This window comes from Danio rerio, chromosome 2, assembly GCF_049306965.1.
Source record: "Danio rerio strain Tuebingen ecotype United States chromosome 2, GRCz12tu, whole genome shotgun sequence".
NCBI classification, from domain to species: Eukaryota; Metazoa; Chordata; class Actinopteri; order Cypriniformes; family Danionidae; genus Danio; species Danio rerio.
Window position 1 is genome coordinate 47541027 of NC_133177.1, and position 24077 is coordinate 47565103.

At 34.7% G+C, this 24077-nt stretch overlaps 3 protein-coding genes across 6 annotated transcripts in view; 1 reads left to right on the top strand and 2 right to left on the bottom strand.

Annotated features, from left to right (window-relative positions):
• Window positions 1–910: 910 nt before the first annotated feature.
• Window positions 911–16359, bottom strand: pip4p1a (phosphatidylinositol-4,5-bisphosphate 4-phosphatase 1a). 2 transcript variants are annotated; one of them, XR_012387545.1, is made up of 8 exons: window positions 16168–16359; window positions 12863–13056; window positions 8916–9022; window positions 8707–8812; window positions 8470–8522; window positions 6170–6260; window positions 3154–4108; window positions 911–1587 (listed from the first exon to the last, which is right to left on the bottom strand). XR_012387545.1 is itself a non-coding variant. In NM_001037376.2 (7 exons), exons 1-7 carry the CDS (start codon window positions 16283–16285, stop codon window positions 3965–3967), a joined length of 813 nt encoding a protein of 270 aa, NP_001032453.1. In that variant the 5' UTR covers window positions 16286–16331; the 3' UTR covers window positions 1914–3964. The 2 variants fall into 2 exon arrangements, 1 of the variants encoding a protein (NP_001032453.1); NM_001037376.2 differs by lacking the exon at window positions 911–1587 and having other exon boundaries at window positions 1914–4108; window positions 16168–16331.
• Window positions 16360–18504: 2145 nt separating this feature from the next.
• On the bottom strand, window positions 18505–23881 carry dnaaf6 (dynein axonemal assembly factor 6). 2 transcript variants are annotated; one of them, NM_001002309.1, is given in 6 exon segments: window positions 18509–18921; window positions 19012–19097; window positions 21739–21835; window positions 21923–22031; window positions 23481–23544; window positions 23633–23845. In NM_001002309.1, coding segments are annotated over 6 exon segments (585 nt in total). In that variant the 5' UTR covers window positions 23732–23845; the 3' UTR covers window positions 18509–18791.
• kcnab1b (potassium voltage-gated channel subfamily A regulatory beta subunit 1b) overlaps window positions 23663–24077 on the top strand; it is a 105692-nt gene continuing 105277 nt past the window's right edge. The window contains exon 1 of one of the 2 annotated variants that reach the window (XM_009298790.5): window positions 23663–23761. The gene's annotated coding sequence lies outside the window, so the exon portion shown is untranslated. Of the gene's footprint in view, window positions 23762–23869; window positions 23957–24077 lie in introns of those variants that run through there. The other variant, XM_073929593.1, reaches the window with a different exon arrangement.

Here is a 24077-nt window from a genome sequence, read left to right on the forward strand (position 1 = left end):
TGCTCTTTGGCTCAAGCTCATCAAATGAAAAGCAAATGAGAAGCGTCTTGAAGGGGGTGGGTCATGCCAGATATTAGAGAGCATTGGATTGGTCAATCAAACTGACGCATTATGTGTCGTGGAAAAAAAAAAATCATTTATTTTTCTTTGCCATGCAAGTGGAAGTAACAAACTGGAAACTTTGGATGTTTATATGTTTAATATTTTCCGAACACAAATGTTGTCAATGTTTTGGAGCACACTAAGCTTATGAATATCCTTCAAACTAACATCTAAAAAAACTTTATTTTAATATCATGGGACCTTTAAAACTCCATGAAAGAGTTAAACCTCAGTGGATGTTCTGATTGGCTGAATACACCACCATTTTGGTACAGGGTAGCGCTCCTTTGAAATGAACGTGGAACCAAGTTTGTAACATACAAAATCGCAAGAAACGAAATCCTACCTATAAAAATGTTCTGCCTTAATGCTTTCTTTTCTTTGTTTGCTCGTTACTACACCCATATGCAGTGCAAAAGTCCAGCATCTTCACTGTGGCTTTAGTCTTGACTAAGTGCAGTTGAATGACTTTTGTCCTGGGAGCACTGTACAAATGTGGCAGCGCTATTAAAGCATGATCTAATGTAAATATCTATGATTTTCAGCTCTGGGTTCACCTTTGTCCCGCTCCAGCCAATAGCAGAATGGCAACAACTGGGGAGGTGGGCATAAAGATAGTAATACCCCATCTGATTGGTCAAATTTAGATAGCCAATGCATGAAATAAAATGTAAAAATTTAATTTCTCACAGATGTCAGTGATATGTATGATGCATATACTAATATTGTGAAGATAACGATAACTTTGCGATATATTGTGCAGCCCTCACACACATACCTTTATAAAAATAAGACGCAAGGCCAGTGCTTTCACTGTTTTATAACTTCATCACCATTTTAATCATGTGTAATCTTAATCTCATGTAAACAAATTCAGAGGAGACCTCCATCATTGGCCTTCTGCTCTTTATAAATAACATCCCGACCTCCTGATTCTAGACGTCCAGACATGAAGTTTCTGACTTTGAGTCCAGATTTGCAGTTATAATTATATATTTTTAATGTATTCATGTTCAGTTTATATCTCATAAGTCTGATTTTAGCAATTCAGACTTTAGCAATTCTGAGTTTAAAACTTTAATGCATTATTATTGTTATTATAACTGAATCTTTTCTTTTCTTGAAACATGTTTCCATAGCATATTGATGAGTATATTGGTTGAAAATCTGCAATCTGAAGAAGAGAAACAAAGGTCTGGAAGTTTAGAATCTAAATCTAGTGGTTGATTAATCTCATTAGTATCATATCAGAGTTCAAACATAATCAAACGTACAGTACCTGAAAATGACGATTAACTTCACATGAGCATGAGAAGAGAGGTTAATGACCCTTTTGATAAAGTCCATGAAACACAGCTGAACCTTCATTGGAAAATAAAGATATGACTTCTTTATCTGCTTTCCCAAAGGCATTTGTAGCTGTTATCTCAAAATTACTTCCAGTCAAAACATTATCAGTAGTGATTTTGCTGGGAAAGCTTGTTTCTGCCACAGAATAAACACATTAATTTATTTACTTATTAAAAGTTGTTGTTTTTTCATTAAATTGCAAGTAAAAGTTAGAATTCTGAGTTTATATTTCACTCCAAAATTCTGACATTTTTCAACCTGAATTTAAATCTAGAAATTCTGACGTTTTATTCTGAAATTAAATCTAAAAACTGACATTTTTAAATCTTAATTCTGAATTCAAATCTAGCAATTCTGGCAATTTTTTTATCTGAATTCTTAAATTAAAATCTAGAAATTCAGAAATGTTTAAAATCTGAATTCTGAATTAAATTCTAGAAATCTGACAGTTTTAATCAGAATTTTAATCAAGAAATTCAGACATTTTGTAATCTGAATTTAAATCTAAAAATTCTGAAATGTTTTACTTTGAATTTAAATCTAGAAATTCTGACATGTTTTTATTCCGAGTTGAAATCTAGAAATTCTGACATGTTTTACTCTGAATTTAAATCTGGAAATTCTGACATGTTTTATTCCGAGTTGAAATCTAGAAATTCTGACATGTTTTACTCTGAATTTAAATCTGGAAATTCTGACATGTTTTATTCCGAGTTGAAATCTAGAAATTCTGACATGTTTTACTTTGAATTTAAATATAGAAATTCTGACATGTTTTATTCCGAGTTGAAATCTAGAAATTCTGACATGTTTTACTCTGAATTTAAATCTAGAAATTCTGACATGTTTTACTCTGAATTTAAATCTGGAAATTCTGACATGTTTTATTCCGAGTTGAAATCTAGAAATTCTGACATGTTTTACTCTGAATTTAAATCTGGAAATTCTGACATGTTTTATTTCGAGTTGAAATCTAGAAATTCTGACATGTTTTACTCTGAATTTAAATCTGGAAATTCTGACATGTTTTATTCCGAGTTGAAATCTAGAAATTCTGACATGTTTTACTTTGAATTTAAATATAGAAATTCTGACATGTTTTATTCCGAGTTGAAATCTAGAAATTCTGACATGTTTTACTCTGAATTTAAATCTAGAAATTCTGACATGTTTTACTCTGAATTTAAATCTGGAAATTCTGACATGTTTTATTCCGAGTTGAAATCTAGAAATTCTGACATGTTTTACTCTGAATTTAAATCTGGAAATTCTGACATGTTTTATTTCGAGTTGAAATCTAGAAATTCTGACATGTTTTACTTTGAATTTAAATATAGAAATTCTGACATGTTTTATTCCGAGTTGAAATCTAGAAATTCTGACATGTTTTACTCAGAATTTAAATCATGAAATTCTGGCGTTTTAATTCTAAATTAAAATCTAGAAATTCTGACATTTTTAAATCAGAAATCTGACTTTAAATCTACCCATTCTGACTTTTTCCCAAAATTTTGAATTTAAATCAAGAAATTCTGACATGTTGTTTTATTATTTTCTTAAAATACAGAGTTTAAACTACATTGCAAACTGCTACATTTTCCACTTGAAATTCCAAGTTATTTTTTCTTAATTCTAACTTTTAGGGGAAAACAAAAACCTTTTCTTTTCAATTTATTTTTTAATCCTGTGGCAGAAACAGGCTTCCGTATACTTCTCAGTAGTGATTTAGCAAATCAAATAAAAACATGAAAAGGAATCACAGCGTGTTAGTGCTACAGTGCAACTGTTCAGTCATTCGTGAAACAAACAATAAATATTTACAAACAAAATCCACAATTATAATAATAAAAAAATACTGTTCTTAACATTCATAACTAAGGATGAAGAAACAGGAAAGGGTGTTTGAGCACACTTTCACATGTGGGGGAAGAAAATCAATTAAAGAAATGTTCTGCGCATTTGTTAATCAGGCTCTGTCCAAATGATTCCGATTAGCAGTGTTTGTACAGAGAAATAGGCTGTGTGTATAAGTGTGTGTGTGGTTTTTCAACACCCTCTAGTGGAGATCAACCTGTACTTCCTCTCTCTTTATAAGGCTTTTTTTTTTGGACACTAGAGAGGCAGCAAACATCGCTCAAGCTTTGAATGTGCTATGTCATTTGCGTATTGTAGTGTAGTTAATTCAAGTTGTACAGAGTTTGATTACATGTTTTGTAATGAGTTAAAACCCAGCGGGGGCATTTGGAATCAGAACTGCATGAGTAACAAGTCATTTATATTCACAGATGAAAAGACATCCAGAGAAAGCTTCCGAATAAAAATAACTTTAAAACACTAATCTTCTTTGCCATAATAGCTTTTTTTTTGTTTTGCTTCTCAAGCGTGGATTTTACTTTGACCCTTGATTCCAGCCTTCACAATCAAGCTTTAATTGTTGACCATGATTCTCTCTAGCTGTTTTGCTGTGGACTTTTATTTCCCCCATGACCCCTCTGTGTTTTTTTTTCTGTCTCTATGTGAGGTTGTGGAGAGGCTGGCTGACCCTCATGCAGCTCCAGTAAAGTGCCCTGGCCAGAGTCAACACCACCAGCAACAACGCCGCAGCCCACGAGGCATAAATACCCCCGTACACCTGCGCCTGAGACCACGTTCCTGCCTGCAAACACACACATGGAAACGTCACGCATTTCAGTTTTGAAATGACAAATGGTAACATATTACACATTTGAGCAAATGAATCAGTATGAATTTAGGAAATCAAATAAAATACAATTTCAGAAGGGTTACATCCCTTGTTTAAAAATATAATTTTTAATTTTGGGAAAAGGCTAATTTTAACTACCCTAGAGTTACAAAGTTAAGTTTTAGCATGAATCCCATGTTTGAATCCCTTCAAATGATCTATGGGTCAAGTTTTAATACTTTTAGCTTAGCTTAGCATAGATCAATGAATCAGATTAGACCATAAGCATATCCCTCAAAAAAAAAAAAAAAAAAAAAAGACTTTTGATAATTTTCTTATTTAAATCTTAACTCTTCTGTAGTTACGTTGTGTGCTATTTGGAATAAGGCTCATTTTACGACTCTGCTAGAGTTATAAAGTCAAGTTTTAGCATTTTTTTTAATTCATTCAGTTAATTTGCGTCAAGTGTGAATAGTTTTAGCTTAGCATATATCATTAATTCAGATTAGACCAGTAGCATTTGGCTAAAATATATATCAAAAGTGTTTAAGGTATTTTTCAATTTAAATCTTGAATCTTTTGTAATTATGTTGTGTGCTACATGGAAATAGGCTCATTTTATGACTCCCCTAGAGGTAAAAATTTAAGTTTTAGCATTTTAAATCCATTCAGATGATCTATGGGTCTAGTGTGAATACTTTTAGCTTAGCTTAGCATCGATCATTAAATCGGATTAGACCATTAGCATATCCCTCAAAAAAAAAAACTATTCAAAAAGAGTTTTGATAATTTTCCCATTTAAATCTTGACTCTTCTGTAGTTACGTCTATTTTGGAAATAGGTTCATTTTACAACTGCCCTAGAGTTAAAAAGTTGAGTTTTAGCATGTTTGAATTCATTCAGATGATCTATGGGTCTAGTGTGAACAGTTTTAGCTTAGCATAGATCATTGAATCAGATTAAACCATTAGCATCTTGCAAAAAAAGTAAATAAATAAATAAATTATAATATAATGGTCTATTATGTTATATAAAATTTATATACATTTATATCAAAAAGTGATTAATGAATTTTCCTATTTAAAGCTTGACTCTTCTGTAGTTACATTGTGTGGTATTTTGAAAAGGCTCATATTACAACTTTCCTAGGGTTAAAAAGTTGAGTTTTAGCATTTTTGAATTCATTCAGATGTTATATGGATCTAGTATGAATAGTTTTAGCTTAGCTTAGCATAGATCATTGAATCGGTTTAGACCATTAGCATATCACTCAAAAAAAATGCAGTAGTTTGTAGTTCTCTTCTGTAGTTAGATTATGTGTTAAGACCAATAGAAAATTAAATATTTTCTAGACTGATATGGCTAGAAACTTTACTCTTAATCTGTCATAATAATAAAAGAACTTTTGCTGCCGGATAATGGCTGGAGTAGGAACAATGATCTTACACAGCACCCGATAATAGTCCCCAGCTTGGTAACAGCATTGCGTAATATTATTGAGCCTGCTGCAGCCATGGTACAAAAGCACAGTGCCTTGATTATTACGCCAGAATGAGATTATAGTTCCTATGAACTCAACTGTTTAACTCTAGTGGACTTGTAAAAAGTGGAGTGTTCCTTTACATTTATCAAAAGTGGAAGTAAAGACAAAAATACATACTTTGAACAGCATAAATGAGTACCTCTATTTGGGAAATGATTTCCCAAAATTTTTTTTGTCAATTTAAAACAAGAGTGTGGTCACCCAACATAGGAACAGAAAGATAATACATATAAGCTCAAATTTACAATTACAAACGACAAATTTCAAGTAAATGTAATATTTTTATGGTTTCCTTGACTTCTCCTCTTGATTACCTTTTATTTTTTCTCTTACATAGTTATTGTGGTGTACTAATGTTTGCAACGTTATCTTAAGTTATTTTGCTAGATTAGTTAGATTTAGCTTTGGTACCCACACAGATATAGACAGACATGAAAACCACACATAAAATGGTTGATAAATACATATAAATACACAAGCTTCAAACTCACAATCAGACCAGCAGCCGAGATGCTAAATAGCAAACACAGCAGATAGCACCACAGACTCCGCCTCCTTGGATATCTCTGGCCAATTGAAGATCTGGCGAGGACAGATAAGAGGAAGAGACCAATAAGAGGAAAAACAGGGGTAATGAATGAAATACGAAACAAATGATAAGCAAAATGTGTAATTTCTGCAAGAACAAACAATCTTTTACATAACATTGGCATTTATCCATTAACAGAGGTTTTTTTTTATCCAAAGCAACTTACGAATTAGGTTACAAATATTTTACATTAAGTCTGTGTTGGTGTTCCTACCAACAGAACATATTCTGGATGTCTCCCTTATCTGACCCGTTGATTTAAGGTTTTGGAGTCTTTGCTAATGTTCTGATGAGTTGATTCAGGTGTGTTTGATTAGGGAGAGATTGAAAATGTGTACTGTTGGTGGGCCTTCAGGAACAGAGTTGGGAAACACTGTATTAAGTACACAGAAATACAAAAAAAGTCTCCCATCTCTCATTGGTCAGGCGAGCAAGTTAGTCCTGCTTCAGTCTGTATTCTTAAAGAAACAGAGCAATGTTTAATACATTGACAGACATGATGAAACTGTTCAACTATTAGCTGACTTAGTTTTCTTCTACACAGTTAGCAGAAATTCTGAACCCCCTAGCAGCTTTCATTGGTCATTTAAATCCACTCAGAGGCCACCTGACCTGACTGACAATAAAAGCATCCAATCAGAGTTCGTCTGATGAACATCATGTTTTAGGTAGTGAAATAAAACAGCAATATCTCTAAAATAATAGAACAGTGAGTAAAACTCTTAATGATTACTGAATATATGAATATGTTTACTGAAGTACACATATGTTTATTTATGTAGTCAATTTATGTTTATTAACTTTAGATGTATGTTTATTTTCAAAATGTAGGAATTTGTGTTCCCCAGTTTGAACATGGGCTACAAGCAGCTGTAAGATTTCAGTTGATTTTTTTATTATACAATACACTAGGAACTAGTGTACTTTTTTTGGCTTTTAAGTATAATAAAGGAGTATTGCAATAAATTGTTTTTATTTTTTTTTCTCCTTAACCTCTTACTGTTAGAATTTTTCTAAGCATAGAATAACAAAAAAAAAACACTTGTATCACGCCATCAGAACCCAACTGAACCGAAAATAGTGTTAAAAAACCGAGGTATGAATTAAACCGTAGGCTAACTGTATTGTTGCACCCTATCATGCACACATATATTTTATATCTAAATATAAACATTCTCGGCGAGGCAGTGGCGCAGTAGGTAGTGCTGTCGCCTTACAGCAAGAAGGTCGCTGGGTCGCTGGTTCGAACCTCGGCTCAGTTGGCGTTTCTGTGTGGAGTTTGCATGTTCTCCCTGCCTTCGCGTGGGTTTCCTCCGGGTGCTCCGGTTTCCCCCACAGTCCAAAGACATGCGGTACAGGTGAATTGGGTAGGCTAAATTGTCCGTAGTGTATGAGTGTGTGTGTGTGAATGTGTGTGTGGATGTTTCCCAGAGATGGGTTGCGGCTGGAAGGGCATCCGCTGCGTAAAAAACTAGCTGGATAAGTTGGCGGTTCATTCCACTGTGGCGACCCCAGATTAATAAAGGGACTAAGCCCACAAGAAAATGAATGAATGAATGAATAAACATTCTCTCAAATATATGCATGTGTGTATTTACTGTTTATATACAAAATAAATATACACAACACGCACCCATAAATTATGTAAAAAAAATAATAATTATATGCCATTGGATGCAATTAATCGCAATTAATCTTTGCAGCAAAAACATTTTTAAATTGACACAAATTCTGCAATCTTTTTGTGAAAAATCATATGAAATATTTTCCGGAGTGAGTGTACTTCAAAAAAACATAAACAAAGTAAACCTCTTGGACATATTTCATAAAGTTTATTTCATTAAACCTCAACACATCCTCAGTTTTTTAGCTGATCAACATACTCTAATTGCATAAACACTCTTTTTTTTTTCTTCCATATGAGGGTTTTCTACTGTCATGTCAGTATTTTTAGCCAACATCCAAGGCTGAGACTACTACTTCATAAGATTGAACAGGATGTTACAATTTTATGAGTTCATCATCAGAAAAATTACAGCCAGTAACAGGCAGAAACACATTTCAGAAGCTGAAGCGGTGTACGAGCGGGACTGACAGAGAGAGATAAACATTAAATGCTGACTTGTTTGTGATCTAATAAAGGAGTTTGATATATTTGTTATGTGCGAAAGGTGCTGTAAATGTTGGTGGAGAAATACTTACACTTTTCTGCAATGGGGGCATCGAGCCAGTGTTCTGTCAGTAAACTCGGTCCACTGAAATGTGGAGAAAGTGGTTGAGTGGCTAATGTGAGACAGTAGCATAAATAAAACAAGAATAAATCGCCATTTGATATTCGACTTCCAGATGACGCTGAACCTGAGCCGAGCGATTCGGTCATTATGCATTGGCTCATGATGCACAGTGGTGGTCATTATGATATAGTGTGTGTTTATGTACCAGGAAAGTGTTGCTGCAGTGTCCGCAGGAAACTCTGGCTCCGGCAGGTTGTGGATCTGGGCTGGCTGGACCTGGATGGACTGGCCCCAAATTTATGATCCTCTTACTGGATCATGAATACAGAGACACACACATACAACATGATGTTTAGTAATGTAAAACATTTCATTGGGTTTAAATTTAACTTCGTCTGCTGTTCTCTCTCTTACCAATAAGGCCGAGGGCAGGCGATCCTTTGAGATGTGACCTTGCAGATGAGAAGACAGTTACAAGGGCAGCGCACATATTTCTTGCCTGCAGGAGCATTCTTTATGGGCTGAAGAGAATAAAGGTTAAGGAAAGAAAAAAAAAACAAAGGAAGAGAAAGACAAAAAAACATAGTCAATAAACTTGACACTTTTAATTTTGGGGCAGTATTTTAATTAAATGTACATTTATGTTAAATGATTTATTCCATATACACTTAGATTAAAAAAAATGAATTAATGCTCATATTTATGCATTAAAGGTATTAAAATGTAGTGCTGTACAACATGGCTCAATCGTATAGACAATTTAAAAAGTCAATCGTTTCATATTAGGCTCTATTGATTTTATCATTGTGTCACAAAATAATTGTTTATGGTAATACTTTTTTCCATAATTTATAAGAACGCAAAATTACACGGCATTACAGGGATGCAGACAGAAACAAGCACTGCTGCAATCTTGAACAATGTTTACATTTTGCATTTCAATTTGCAATATTTTTTTATTTTTATGATGTATTTTATATTTGATTATTAATATTTTGTATTTCTAAGTTTACTGCCCTGAAGTTCTACAGTGAGAAATAATGATCATAAACGAATGAGTAAACTGAGAATGTACACTTTAAAATCTATAAAAGAAATGGTCTTTTTATTAATATATAAAAACTATTAAAGGATGTAATGTAATGTATTTTTTATTTAGTGCCATGTCAGCAACCAAGGTTATCTTCATGGCAGGAATCTTTCAACAATAAATATACAATTTAAAAATTAACAAACAAAATAAAACATAAATTAAAAAAGATTTTTTGTGTTAAAACATGATAAAAATTCTAAAATCTTTTCTGGTTTCACTTTGTCAAAAATGTCCTTAAAAGAGTTAATTTCATAAAAAGTCCTTCTGGAATCAGCAAAAGCAGGACAGTCCAGTAAAATATGTTTTACAGTAAGATGAGTTTTGCAGCACAAACACTGAGTTGGGTTTTCACCTTGGAGCAAAAAACCATGTGTAATTCTCGTATGCCCAATACGACATCTGGTAAAAACTACTTGATCAAATCGATTCTTAAAATGTCTTAAAATTCTGTGTGAAACTTCAGCTTGGATTTCATGTAGTTTATTGTTTTCTAATGCATCCCATTCCTTTTGCCACTTGTTTAAAATGTAAGTGTTGATAAAAGGTTTCACTATTAAAGGATACGTCTAAAGCCACGCCTCCTGAAATCATGAATGTGTGCACCTTAAAGTTGAAAGCAGACAACCCACTAGATCACGTCATTCGCCAGTTAGAAAACTTTAAAGAACTTTATTAAACTACATTTCCAAACGAAAAACTATTATATCTAGTACATTTTTAGTTTTGTAGCAAGCAAAACTTGTCATAATGTGCAATATGTCATGCTTAGTGGTTGGCCGACAGCGTGCAGGATTACACTTATTACTAAGCCATACTAACACGCTATTTCAGACCGAATATTCAGAGTAGCATGTTAAACATTTTAGGGACCTATATAGCTTGTCATTGTTCAAAAATGAACCAATGTGAATAGAAAACCAACGTTAGCTCAGTAAAGCAGGCTAGGCAGAATTCATTCATTCATTCATTCATTTTCTTTTCAGCAGAATGAACCACCAACTTATCCAGCATATGTTTTACGCAGCGGATGCCCTTCCAGCCGCCACCCAGCTAGGCAGAATAACCAACAAAGTTATGTTTTTAAACTAAATTAAAATCTACATTATCAATGTTGTAAAAGGTGTAAAAGGTCCTTATGAAACTGAAAACAGTCACATCAATCAATCGGAAGGAAGGTTTCAGCGGCTGAACAACACTTCTGTGCATATAATCCCATTCATAAAACAACACAATCTACATCAGCTTTGCTTGACTAAATTTGTTTTAAAACAGAACATAACCTGTCTAAAAGAAACACTTCAGTCATGGTGTCGTCCTTCCTCCAGCGTGCAAAAATAACTCCAGATGCGCAATTGTACAAATCTACATTTGTTGACAGACAGTTTGGGCTACTTATCAGAATTATGGGAGATGTCGGGCTGACAATATTTAATTGGACCAACATTTTTTAGTTTAATGCCTTACCCAGAATATAAAAAACATAAAAATATATTTAGATCAGTGGTTCATGTACCACTAGTGGTACGCAGGCTTCCTTCTAGTGGTACGTGGAGGAATGAAATATGTCATGTACATGCTACACACATTTCAAAATTTATCAAAAACGATGTATATAATATGCCATATATGACATATAACCTATATTTCTGAGGTAATCTGCCACATTTTTTAACTGTACAGAGTTGTAGCTGCTTTATTGGGCCTACTACGCTACTGTATTTCAATACTGCTCATTTTGGTGGTACTTGGAGAGACTATATTTTTCTGAGGTGGTACTTGATGAAAAAAGTTTGAGAACCACTGATTTAGATCATTTACTTTAATTAGTACTATTGGAATGTGAAGAGATTTCTAATCAGCACAACAAAAACTGAAGACAATCACCTACTGCACCTTTAAATGACTGAACTGACAGAAATTGTGTAATATTATGATATATATCGTTATCAGGGTTTTAGGATAAAATGCATTTTTAGGGAGTACAAAAGACTTTTTTTAAAACATTAAACAATTATACTGACTCTAAATAGTAGTATAATAAAATAACCAATTAAAGCAAATCCTTACCATTAATAAAATGGTACTGATTAAATGAATTGGTACTGGTAAATGAATAACTGCAGTATGCAAAAATAGCAAACAATTGGTATATATTTTATATCTAAATATAAAAAAACTATTAATAAATTGATATAATAAATAAATGTACATGAACTTGGAATTTTAAAGCTTTTTTTATGCAGAAGAAAATTTCAGTAACCCAGTTAAAGCGCTTCTGGTGAACTGTATGCCATTACAAAATTGCCAATTTTAAAGTCTGTTTTCATTAAAAATCAGTGATCTTCACTGCCTGACTGTTATATGATATAAAGTGGGTCTCAGAATGTACAAAAAGCACTGCATTAAATTTAATTCTTCCACACAATGTCTTCAAAATATGAAAAATTATTTTACTCCAGTATTTTTAATGGAGGTTCTTTGCTGATTATGATGGCACATGCGCTTAAATAGATTATCATCTCGTTTTACACTTGAACAACTAAATTAATGCTTAAGTCTATTTAACTTATTATTTTATCTGTAAGGGACAAAGACACTAGCTGCGCATATACCCTGTTATTTATTCAAGCGTGTGTTAAAGGGCCATGACACCCCCCACTTTCAGTTCAGGTCCACCTCCGAATGTTTTAAAAAGATGCATCATAGTGGGCGTGGAGCTCCGCGAGCAAAGAGCAGGAGTGGGCGTGGCCAGCGGAGCAGGGAAGAAAGAGGGGAGCGAACAACTGTTGTCAGTCGATTCACAAAATAAGACACAAACCATGAGGAGACCCATGTTTTTTTTAGTTTACAAAGTTAAAATGCAAAGAAAACAACTAAGGGTTTCACAGCTTGGCACTGGCAGCCAGGTCTGCTTTGCCTTCGGAAAGCACGTGCTCTCATGAATAATTAAGAAGCCGGCTCTTTTTACAGGATAAGAAAACTCCGCTATGAATAATAATGAGAAACCAACGCGTCATCTTTGCACTTGCAGTTTTGCGCTACGTCGCCGATTTTGATCCCGCCCCAAAAATCATTTTAAACCCAAAAGCTAAAAATTAACTGACAAAAGCTCAAAATTATCCAGTTTTTCCCCACAATTAAAGCTAACAGGTGCTACATTCTCTTAACTGATGCTCAGCACACACAAATCTGTTAAAATCTCAAAAAAATTACTCAAGGGTTTCATGAACCTTTAAGTGTATTGTACATGTGCTGTATCTCAACTCACTGTGGCTTCATTGCAGACGCCGCACTTGACCACATGTTGATGGATTTTGCCCTCAACACTAATGAGTGACTGGCACACCCTACAGCTGATGACCGGGGCACTGCCACTCTCAGGAGACGTCAGGGGGGAATATGGTGGAGGATTCTCACTCAACAACACAGGCGGCTGAGTTGAGCTCGGAAACGGAGGAAAACCTGCAAAAGAAAAAAACTGTCATTCCCACATGATCAAAAACAAAAGGTGAGTTTGTACAAAAATACAAATTTGCAGTCAGTTTACTCATCCTCAGGTCAAGATGTAGGTGACTTTTCTTTTCGTCAGAGGAAAATTAAGAAAGATGAAAAATAAAAACAAATAAATAAAACAAACAACAAAATTAAAAATCAGTTTCTGCAGGTTTTACAAGTCCAATTTAAGACTTTTTAAGACGCTTTTTAGACTATTAAGAATGACTTTTTAGACTTAAGCCTGATTTATACTTCTGCGTCAAGTGACCGGCGTAACCCACGGCACAGGCAACGCGCGTAGATGTGCATTTATACTTCTGCGCGCTGTCTCTGTTGGTCTGCATTAACACTTCCGAAACGCTAGTGGGCAGTGAGGTGGTAATGTTCCTCTGTGTCGTTTTTGAGAGGTGCACGTCAGTGACGCCGATGGCCACGGCGAAGGGCTATGCGTCAGCGCCGTAGCATACGCCGGCGTTTGACGCAGAAGTATAAATCAGCCTTTACAGTGAAACAGACTAAATTTATACAGCACCTACCTTGCACATAGTCATGCATTTATACAGCTGAATGCTGTTTGTGCTGCTCCGCAAAAACACTTCCAAAAGCTGGCAGTAGGTTTTTATGTTCCTCTGTGTCGAGTTTCTTCGCTGGTGTTTTGTTTTTTCTGAAAGCTACCTAAATGTGCAAGAAGCTAAAATTCGCTCATACAGAGGCGGGAACCGGTGGACATGCAGCAACTTTAATTAAGGTAAACACAAAACAAAAGTTTCTATCCGGAGCTCCTTCACGGGACTCGACACTTGTAAACTCGACACTTGCAAACTCGTCAGCGCTACCAAGCAGACCAATCACAGAGCTTACGCTACGCATCTGATAATAATTTTTCTTCAGGAGAAAGTATTGTTTGCTTTATTTTGGCTAGAATAAAAGCAGTTTTTAATATTTTAAAAACCATTTTAGGGACAAAATTATTAGCCCCTTTTAGCTATATATTTTTTCGATAGTCTACAGAACAAATCGGCGTTATAAAACAACTTGCCTAATTACCCTAACCTGCCTAGTTAACCTAATTAACCTAGTTAAGCCTTTAAATGTCACTTTAAGGTGTATAGAAGTGTGTTGAATAATATCTAGTGAAATATTATTTACTGTCATCATGGCAAAGATAAAAAAAAATCTGTTATTAGAGATGAGTTATTAAAACTATTATGCTAAGAAATGTGTTGAAAAAATCTTCTCTCCGCACATTTTCAGTGAACTATCCTGTTAACATTATGATGAAATTTATTAAGTAGAACAGAAATTGGGGGAAAAAATAAACAGGGCGGCTAATAATTCAGAGGGCTTTGCAACTTCAGAGGATTGCAACTGTAAGTGCTGCTAACTGTTCACTTGTATTTACACATCTTCAAGAATCACAATTTCAGCTAAAATCATTTTTCATGTTCAACTTAAGAAACAAAGTCATCTACATCTGTACATGTTGGATAGCCAGAGGAAATTAGTAAGAACGTTAGTAAATTATTAACTGCACATTTTCAGTGAACTATCCTGTTAACGTTATGATGAAATGTACTATATTATTTTTCAAATGCATGTTATTGTAGAGCAAACTGTGAATAATTAATATGTGCATGTTTATATAAAGGTTCAGTGACAACCAATACACTGATCCAGGTCCACAGAATTTCTTTTGTGTCATAATGTGGAAGAACACATCAGTCATATCTATCATCAGATGAATATACTACAAGTTGAAATATACTATATTCAAATATACTACTCTCAGGGGTGTAGTTGACATTTTAAAAGTGGGGGGACAGCTGTATGAAAACCAAAGGTTTAAATTCTTGATCACCTGTTTCTAAATGGTCTGTCTCTGAAAGTGCTGGGGACACGTCACCCCCATCCCCCGGTTGCTACGCCCCTGCTTGCTCTTGATGTAGAGTCATTAAAACGAAAGTTTCGTTTACTCCACAAAGTTTAACCGAACACTGAAACTTGCACTTTGGAAAGGGGAAATAGTTCTTGGTCACCCACGCCATTAGGATTAACAAGAAAATCAGATTTGGTCTCGAGATCAGCTGAAAGGAGCTTTATAAGGAGACTGCTGGAATGTGGCTGCATGGTCACTAGTACACAAATCCCTGTAATAACCACATTTTTTTACAAAGGTCTCAGAAAAAGTTAAACATATTTGGACTGGCTGCATTTAAAGAACAGCACTTTAAAATGCTCTTCTAATCTAAAACACTATCTCTAGAATATACAACAGTAAAACCAATGTGGATGCCATAAAATAATGTTATTCTCATAACATTTCGCCAGCATCAACACAGCACCATCAGCAGCAGAAGCACGCCCTTTAGTAACTTTCTATTGGCCCCGCCCACTCTGTTAAACGATTGGTTCTGCTCTGCTCAGCCAACATTTTCAGCCTTCCTGAATGGCCCACAGACGTGCCAGTCATGTGTGTTTGGGTGTAGCTGGAGTTACAGGATACGGCAGATTACTGTAAATTTGTAATGCAGAGACGCTGACTGCCCGGTAAAAGTGGATAAACGGGAATAATGAAAATCTTTGCTCAGCCGTCTACAGGCATATGACTAGTTTTAGAAAATAAAACCCTTTATTATATTTCACCTACCTCGGAAAGGCCAATAACAGAACAGTAAACAGACATGGACAAGTGCATGATGCTCATTCATTAACAGCTTATCAGCTTTTACGATGAATGACAGAAGTATGTGAGGATCAGCTTAACTATAATTTGTGAGATAAAACAATATGACTCTTTAGACGCAGGTGTATCGTATGTAACTGCATTGTACTATGTTGAGCAGCATGTATCAGTCACTGACCGCGCGCGTGCACGTACAATCTGCCATCTGCCAGAAAAAACATCCTCCCTTCAGTTTCTGTCACATCATCAACAGCGTGCAAAACAAAGCAAGAAAACCCCACAGAACACGCAACCGAATCCGTAGTAAATGTATAAGCATGCGCGTGTCTATGTGTGTGTGTTTGTGTATGCGCGGGCCCGTGACAGCGCAGAAACGCGCCGCGCTCGCTACTCACTCTGCGGTTTGTTCGGAGCGCCGAGGGAAGCCGCTCCGGGAGACACCCCTCCGTTACCGCTGCCCAGAGCTCCATCACCAAGATCCGAGAGCAACGGGGACCGCTCGCCGTCCGCCATAACGAGAGCGAGGCGTAAAGAGGGGGGAGCGGCGAGAGCTTGTATTGTTGTGCTACCGGAGAGTGTGTGTGTGTAAGTGTGTGTGTGTGTGTGTGTGTGTGGAGCCCGCCTGCGTCACACTGGTACGTCCGCTGCTGTGGCAACGCGTGTGCGCATCCGTGCGCTCGGGGGGTGTATTGCATGAAGCCCCTGAGGAATTACGCACGAAAGGCTGTGCTTTCTGTCACCTACAGTACAATGCAACCATTTCAAAGAGTACTAAATAATATGGAGCCAGAGCAGTCTCAAAAGTAATTCATTTACAAAATAAAATTCAGCACAATTCACATTAACAAAATCAATTTTGTCAGTTTGTAAACTGAATTTGAATTCACAATTATTTTTCACAAATAAACTGAATTTGCATATTTTTGAATTTACGAATTGGTTTTGTGTATTTTTAAATCGTGTTTTAAATTTATGAATTGGATTTGTGTATTTTTGAATCGTGTTTTCAATTCACAAATTGGATTTGTGTATTTTTTAATCGTGTTTTGAATTTATGAATTGGATTTGTGTATTTTTTTAATCATAATTTCAATTCACGAATTGGTTTTGTGTATTTTTGAATCGTCTTTTGAATTTATGAATTGGATTTGTGTATTTTTTTAATTGTGTTTTGAATTCACGAATTGGTTTTGTGTATTTTTGAATTGTGTTTTGAATTTACGAATTGGATTTGTGTATTTTTGAATCGTGTTTTTAATTCATGAATTGGATTTGTGTATCTCTGAATCGTGTTTTAAACCTTCAAATTGGCTTTGTTTATTTTTAAATCTTGTTTTGAATTCATGAATTTGATTTGTGTATTTTTGAATCGGGTTTTAAACTCACAAATTTCATTTGTGTTTTTTTTTTATCATGTTTTGAATTTACAAATTAGATTTTTTTAATGTTAATTGTGTTGTGGATGTATGAATTTTATTTTGTAAATGTATTAATTCTGAGACTGATCTGGCTCCATATTATGTACACAAAGGGCATCTGCTCAAAAATGCATTTTGTTATTCTTATACAGCTTTGAAATGTCTATGGGAGACACAACAACCACAACAGACCACAACAACGTTCAGGTAAACCTTTGTTTGATTGTCATCTAAACATATGATCAAATACAACCGCTACATGTACTACTGAATTTAAGGAATTTATTGCCTTTTTTTTTATCAAGCGTCTTACTTGTTCTCACAGTGCAGACCCCCAAAACTTTATACTTTTTCACTAACTTTCAAACCACTAACTTATACCCATTTGTCATTGAATTGTCATTATTATAAAATTTTAAAATAAGCTCATGTGAATATATGTTTATTTTAATGGTTTAATGGGGTTAGGGTTAGTGTAAGTTGACATGTACTTGCAAAGTTTCTAATAGTCAGTTAAATGTCTGTCGAAGGAGTATATCAACAGATATTAAACAGACAGTCTACTAATACTCAAATAAACCATCAAAATAAAGTGTTACCTATATTTCACTCATATTTAAATGTACAGTTTTGTATTTTAATATTTTTTTCTCTCCTAATTTTGACTAAAATTGTTTGCATTTGTTGCTTATACATTCTTCTTGTAGTGTTTTTAGAATTTGTGTGCACCCAGGGTCTGAGAGTAACATGATTTACATACAATCCTCTGTATGTCTCTACTTGTGGCAGAATTGAAAATAATGCTGACTTTGATAATTAGACACACATGCATTTTATGTATTCTTTGTTATAAAATAGATTCCACTGTGGTTGTGACCCCTGAGAGAAGTAACAAATAAGCTGAAGAAAAATGAGTAAGTAATTAGATGTGGAAATCAAAATTGTGTCTTTGCTGTATATTTGTATCTTATTTGATACATCAGGTTTTTATGGCTAATAATATGGTCTAATATAATCACTGAAAAGAAAAAGCACTGCAATTTTATTCAGAGCTACAAAGGCCCAAATAAAGCTAATTTAAAATATGTTATTTGGCCCAGTGTCTATTTATAAGGCCAAAGGTTTAGGACCAAACTCTGACTGCTTGTGAACTCAGAAATAATATGTGTACCTTCTGAAATGGTATTTGATGAATCTGAAAGTGTAACAATGACTCTTATTATTTCCATTAATAGCTACTGAAAGTCAATACTTAATAACAATTAATGCAATTTGCTTTAAAATAGGTTTAAGAAACATAAAGAGAAGCAATCATGAATTAAAAAAGATTAAGATTTGTATTATTCTTAAAATTACATACAGAAAAATAAAGAGATTTACAATCCTGCTAAAAAGTAAAATGATTGTGATTTTATATTACTGAATAAGTTCTAACACAGACTTTGGATCCTTTCCACTTTCAAAGCAGCTGATTTGGAAAGATTTTAACATTATGTTCCAGGCTGGATTCAAAAGTGTAAAGGAACAGCTCTAGAACTGAATCTGTAGAAGTTCTTGAGTACATTGTGGTGGAGCTTTGTCTATCTTTCTCTCTGTTTCCCTCAGGTCAGATTAATGCAGTCCATTGGTCTGTTCATGGGCAGCGTGATCTCCAGCTCTTCCCTCTCTGTGATGAATCTGGCATTGCCCTCCTGTTTATGGACTGGGTGAGGCAGGTGAAGGCCAAGCTTACTGAAATAAATAATACATGCAAAGATATTTACATACCTAATGAACACTAGAAGGAGAAATGTCAAATATTGTAGCAAATAGTTCACTCACTACTTTGGAGTTCTGAGATCCAAAAATGTCTCCCTCACATCCAGCACCAAATCAGATGTTTTTGTATCAGGCAGTTTAACTCTTACCTTGCATAAGAAAGAAAGAGAGAGAGAGAGAGAGAGAGAGAGAGAGACAGGGAGAAAGAGAGAAAATATGATTGCATTAAGGGCTTTTTTCTGCATAAACAATCACAGATGTACTATACCCTGCTTATTATATGGCTTCTGGTTAACAAACGAAACAATTAGAAACAAAACATTGATTGATCTGAGTTGTAATAATATATTAATTCTTTAATTAAACTTAAAGCTGACAGAAACAAAACTTATAATATACGTTACTTATTATACCAACACTTACTTGTTATACATTATTATTATTATTAGAAATGTTTATTATTCATATTATTTACATTCATGTGTATAAATATGTTCACTAATGGTCAATATGTTTCCTGGTACATAAATGAGCCTGTGTTATTCATGTCATTGGCTGTGATTGGGGAATAACATATACAGTGTATGCAGAAAGTATTCATAGCGCTTCACTTTTTCCACATTTTTTATGCTACAGCCTTATTCCAAAATGGATTAAATTCATTTATTTAAAAAAAGTTTTTTTTTAAATTGTTGCAAATTTGTTGCAGTCATTGCTCAATAATTTGTTGATGCCTCTTTGACAGCAATTACAGCCTTAAGTTTTTTTTTTAATATGATGCCACAAGCTTGGCACACCTGTCTTTGGAGAATTTTTGCCCAATTCTCTTTGCAGTACCTCTTAAGCTCTATCAGGTTGGATGGGAAGCGACGGTGAGCAGCCATTTTCATATCTTTCCAGAGATGTTTAATAGGATTTAGGTCTGGGCTCTGGCTGGGCCACTCAAGAACATTCACCAAGTTGTTATAAAGCCACTCTATTGATATTTTGGCAGTGTGCTTTGGGAAACTGTCCTGCTGGAAGTTCACCTCGGTCACCTTGCCCAAGTCTGAGGTCAAGAGCACCCTGTAGCAGGTTTTCATTCAGGATGTCTCTGTGCATTGCTGCATTCATCTTTTCCTCTATCCTGACTAGTCTTCCAGTTCCTGCTGCTGAAAAACATCCCCACAGCATGATGCTGCCAACACCATGCTTCACTGTAGGGCTGTTAGTAGCCTATTGATGAGCGGTGTCTGGTTTTCTCCAAACGTAACGCCTGCTATTCACTCCACAGAGTTCAATTTTAGTCTCATCAGACCAGAGAATTTTGTTTCTTGTGGTCTGAGAGTTTTTCAGATGCCTTTTGGCAAATTCCAGGTGAGGAGTGACTTCCGTCTGGCCACTCTATCAAACAGGGTTGATTGGTGGACTGCTGCGCAGATGGTTGTCCTTCTGTAAGGTTATCCTCTCTCCACAGAAGAACGCTGGAGCTCAGACAGAGTGACCATTATTCGGGCCCTTCTCCCCCGATCACTCAGCTAAGATGACGGCCAGCTCTAGAAAGAGTCCTGGTGGTTCTAAACATCTTCCACTAATGGATGATGGAGGCCACTGTGCTCATTGGAATTTTTCAGAAAATTTTCTGTAACCTTCCCCAGCCTTGTGCCTCAAGACAATCCTGTCTCAGAGGTCTACAGACAATTCCTTTGTCCTTATGCTTGGTTTGTGGTTTGACATGCACTGTCAATCCTGGGACCTTGTATAAACAGGTGTATGCCTTTTCAAATCATGTCCAATCAACTGAAATTACCACAGGTGAACTCCAATTAAGCTGCTGAAACATCTCAAGAATGATCCGTGGAAACAGAATGTACCTGAGTTTAATTCAGAGATTTACGGCAAAGGCTGTAAATACTTATGTACATGTGATTTTTCAGTTTTTTTTTTTTTTTTTTTTTTTTTTGAAATTTGCAACAATTTCAAAAAATTCTTTGTTCACATTGTCATTATGGGGTACTGTGTGTAGAATGTTGAGAAAATAAATTAATTTAATCCATTTTGGAAAATGGCTGTGACATAAAAAATGTGAATGCTATGAATACTTTCAGGATGCACTGTACCTTGGAATGTTGTGATTGACCAATCAGAATCTAGTATTCCAAAGAGCCATGTATTAAAAGATAATACAACTTTTAAAATGTATCATTTGAGAACAGTAATGTATTTATTCTAAAGCATCGAAGCCAATTCACATGAAAAAATACTATAGTATTTAATAGTAAATAGTGTACTGTTTTTGAAAGATACTTAAGTAAAATACTTGAATTTATTGGTTGTGGTGATTCTATAGTGGCTATGGTAACAAAACTATAATAATAATAAAAAATTATCAACACTGTATTTTTTTTTACAACAACAGGGTATAATTTATTACCATAGTTACACCATAGTTTACTGTGGTAAAACCTGAAGTAAACTACAGTATTTATAAGTTTATTGGTTCATTATATTTAGTTCTACAGCACTCTTCATTAAAACAGTGGTGTAAAAAACATACAATTGAAAACACTTTATTGTAGTTTAGTTTAAAAAACACTAGAGTATTATTTTCTATAAAATACTGTAGTATTTTTTTCATGTGGGAAATCTCTTTCGGAAAAGAAAATAACATTTCTACACCCAAACTTTTTAAGCTTAAATCTGAAGCTTTAGATCTAAAACTTTAAATCAGTCAGTAAATCCACAGTGTTCTGAGCTATAAGATTAATGTTGTATTAATGTTTAAGATTATAAGTGAGGAATGAGCGGTACCAGCATGCTTTCACAACACATGGATGAGGGGTCTTTTCTGCTTAAGCCAAGAAACAAATCTTCAGTCCCGACAGACTGTTTCAGCACAATCTCGTACCTTATCGTAGAAACACACACAGGTTGAGATCAGCTCATGTTTAGCTCATATACAGTAAGATTCTGACATGCATGTGTTTTGTCGTACTCTGGTTGTGGTCGTGGATCATTGAGGTCATCAAAATGTGCCCCTTCGGTCACCTCAGCCTCATCCCAGATGTCTTTGCTGTTCTTCTTCACATAGGCACTAGTGCTACCTAGTTGAAAACAAGACATTACATTTTACGTTCTCCTCAAATTCAAATTACTACGGTATTTTTAAATACATAGAACTGTTTCAGATAAATGTGATAATAAAATGTCCAAATATGGGTAAAGAAATGTTTATCTATCAGTGTAACGTATATTGATGTACTGTAAAAATAAAACAACATACTTATTCTGACCTGTATTTGTTAAAATACATAAAATATGTAGTGATCATTCCTATTTTTTCATATTTTAAATGATTAAAAACTTTTTTGCTGACAGAATGGGTAAAGCTTAGTGGTTTAAAGGGGAGTTGAGAAGTATAAAAAAATTAAATGACAATTATTAATAGTATTTTGTGGCTCAGTGGTTAGCACTGTGAAGGTTGCTGGTTCAAGTCTCAGCTGGGTCAGTTGGCATTTCTGTGTGGAGTTTGGCGTGTGTTTCCTCTGGGTGCTCTGGTTTCCCCCACAGTCCAAAAACATGCCCTATAACCTAATTGGGTAAACTAAATTGGCCGTAGTGTATGTGTGTGAATGAGTGTGTATGGAAGTTTCCCTGTACTGGGTTGAAGCTGGAAGGTCATCCTCTGTGTAAAACATATTTTTGATAAGTTGGTGGTTCATTCCACAATGACGACTCCTGATGATTAAAGGGTCTAAGCTGAATGAAAATGAAAGAATTTTGTTGCACTGATCCTTAAATCGTCTTTTAATATATGGTCAAACTATTCTTGTTATAAATATGACTGACATGTTTAGTAGGCCTATATAAATTATTGTTACACATTTGTATTGTAACAGTTATATTTTAGTGGATGTCTATTGTAAATTATGGTAACAATTGTAGTTAGTTAAGTTTTTCTTAAAAATATAAAGAGGATACATTCTAATGTTTGATCAAATAAAAACACAATAATTATTATTATACCTCCACACAAAAATGCCAAAAGAACCAGCTGGCACTTAAACTAGGGTTCTTCTTGCTGTGAGGCTACAGTGCAAACTGTATCAACAGTGTTTCGTTGTTACACTGATTCTTAAACAGTGTTTAATATACCGTCAAATGATTCTTGTTCTAAACAAGACTGACATGCTTGGCTCGCTTATGTTACACACTTAGTTATATTTTAGTAGATGTCTGCAGTAAATGATGGGTAAAATGGCATATAATTTCTTAGAAATGCATTCTAATGTTTAAAATAATAATAATAATAATAATAATAATAATAATAATACCTTAATCTGTAAGCAAATACATTAAAACTATACATATTATGTGTATACAATTTACAGAATTATGTAAAGTAATATAGGACTAAATATTTAAGTGTTAAACAGATGTGTTTATTATATTGTATTTTTATAAATAGAATACTACAAAATCAAAACTGTAAAGCATCAACAGCATAAAAAAGTGGTACAGTTTTAAATTAAATCATTAAATTATAACGTTACCCTTGTTTTTTCCTGAAGGTGCAGCAGGAGGGCCGATATGCCCCGGCCCCATCCTCGCCATGGGCTTCACAAAAAAACAAAAAAGAATTCAACAAAATGTAAGGTTTGTCAGGCGATAATAGATAAATCATCAGCTGTTTTGAAGCTCAGACCTGTAGCGTTAGGTCCTCTTCTTCCTCATCATTATCCTTTGGCTTGGAGAGCAGAGCAGACAACGCCTGAAGATCATGAACGGACGCGAGACCCTCCATCTGTGTTATTCGAGAGGTTTCGACGAAAAAGTAAGTGTTTTTAGAGTTTTTAATGTTCTTTCTTTTTATTGTAAAGCGTTAGCATGAAGTGAATGCCCTGCTCTTCCGGGTGCTAAGTTTAGCGTTTCCATGGACGCGGATTGTAGTAGTAACTGTTGCTAGGCCTCTGGGTGTATTTTAACAAACCACCATCGATGTAATTTGTAAATATACAGTTGTTTATTTGTAAGTATGAAAAAAGTGTGTTTAAAAATGGATTTACATGTAACTTATATAACATATATACATATAATAACGAAAAATATTAAATTAAGTTAGAAATATACTCCGTTTTTGCACGTATGTT

What these genes read in the sequence shown, in the direction of transcription:
- pip4p1a (NM_001037376.2), bottom strand. Translation starts at nt 16,285, where the DNA reads ATGGCGGACGGCGAGCGGTCCCCGTTGCTCTCGGATCTTGGTGATGGA. An exon ending in GCGTCTGCAATGAAGCCACA is followed by an intron (nt 9,023 to 12,862) that starts GTGAGTTGAGAT and finishes TATTCTCTTCAG; the next exon opens with CCCATAAAGAATGCTCCTGC. An exon ending in ACTGCAGCAACACTTTCCTG is followed by an intron (nt 8,523 to 8,706) that starts GTACATAAACAC and finishes TCCACATTTCAG; the next exon opens with TGGACCGAGTTTACTGACAG.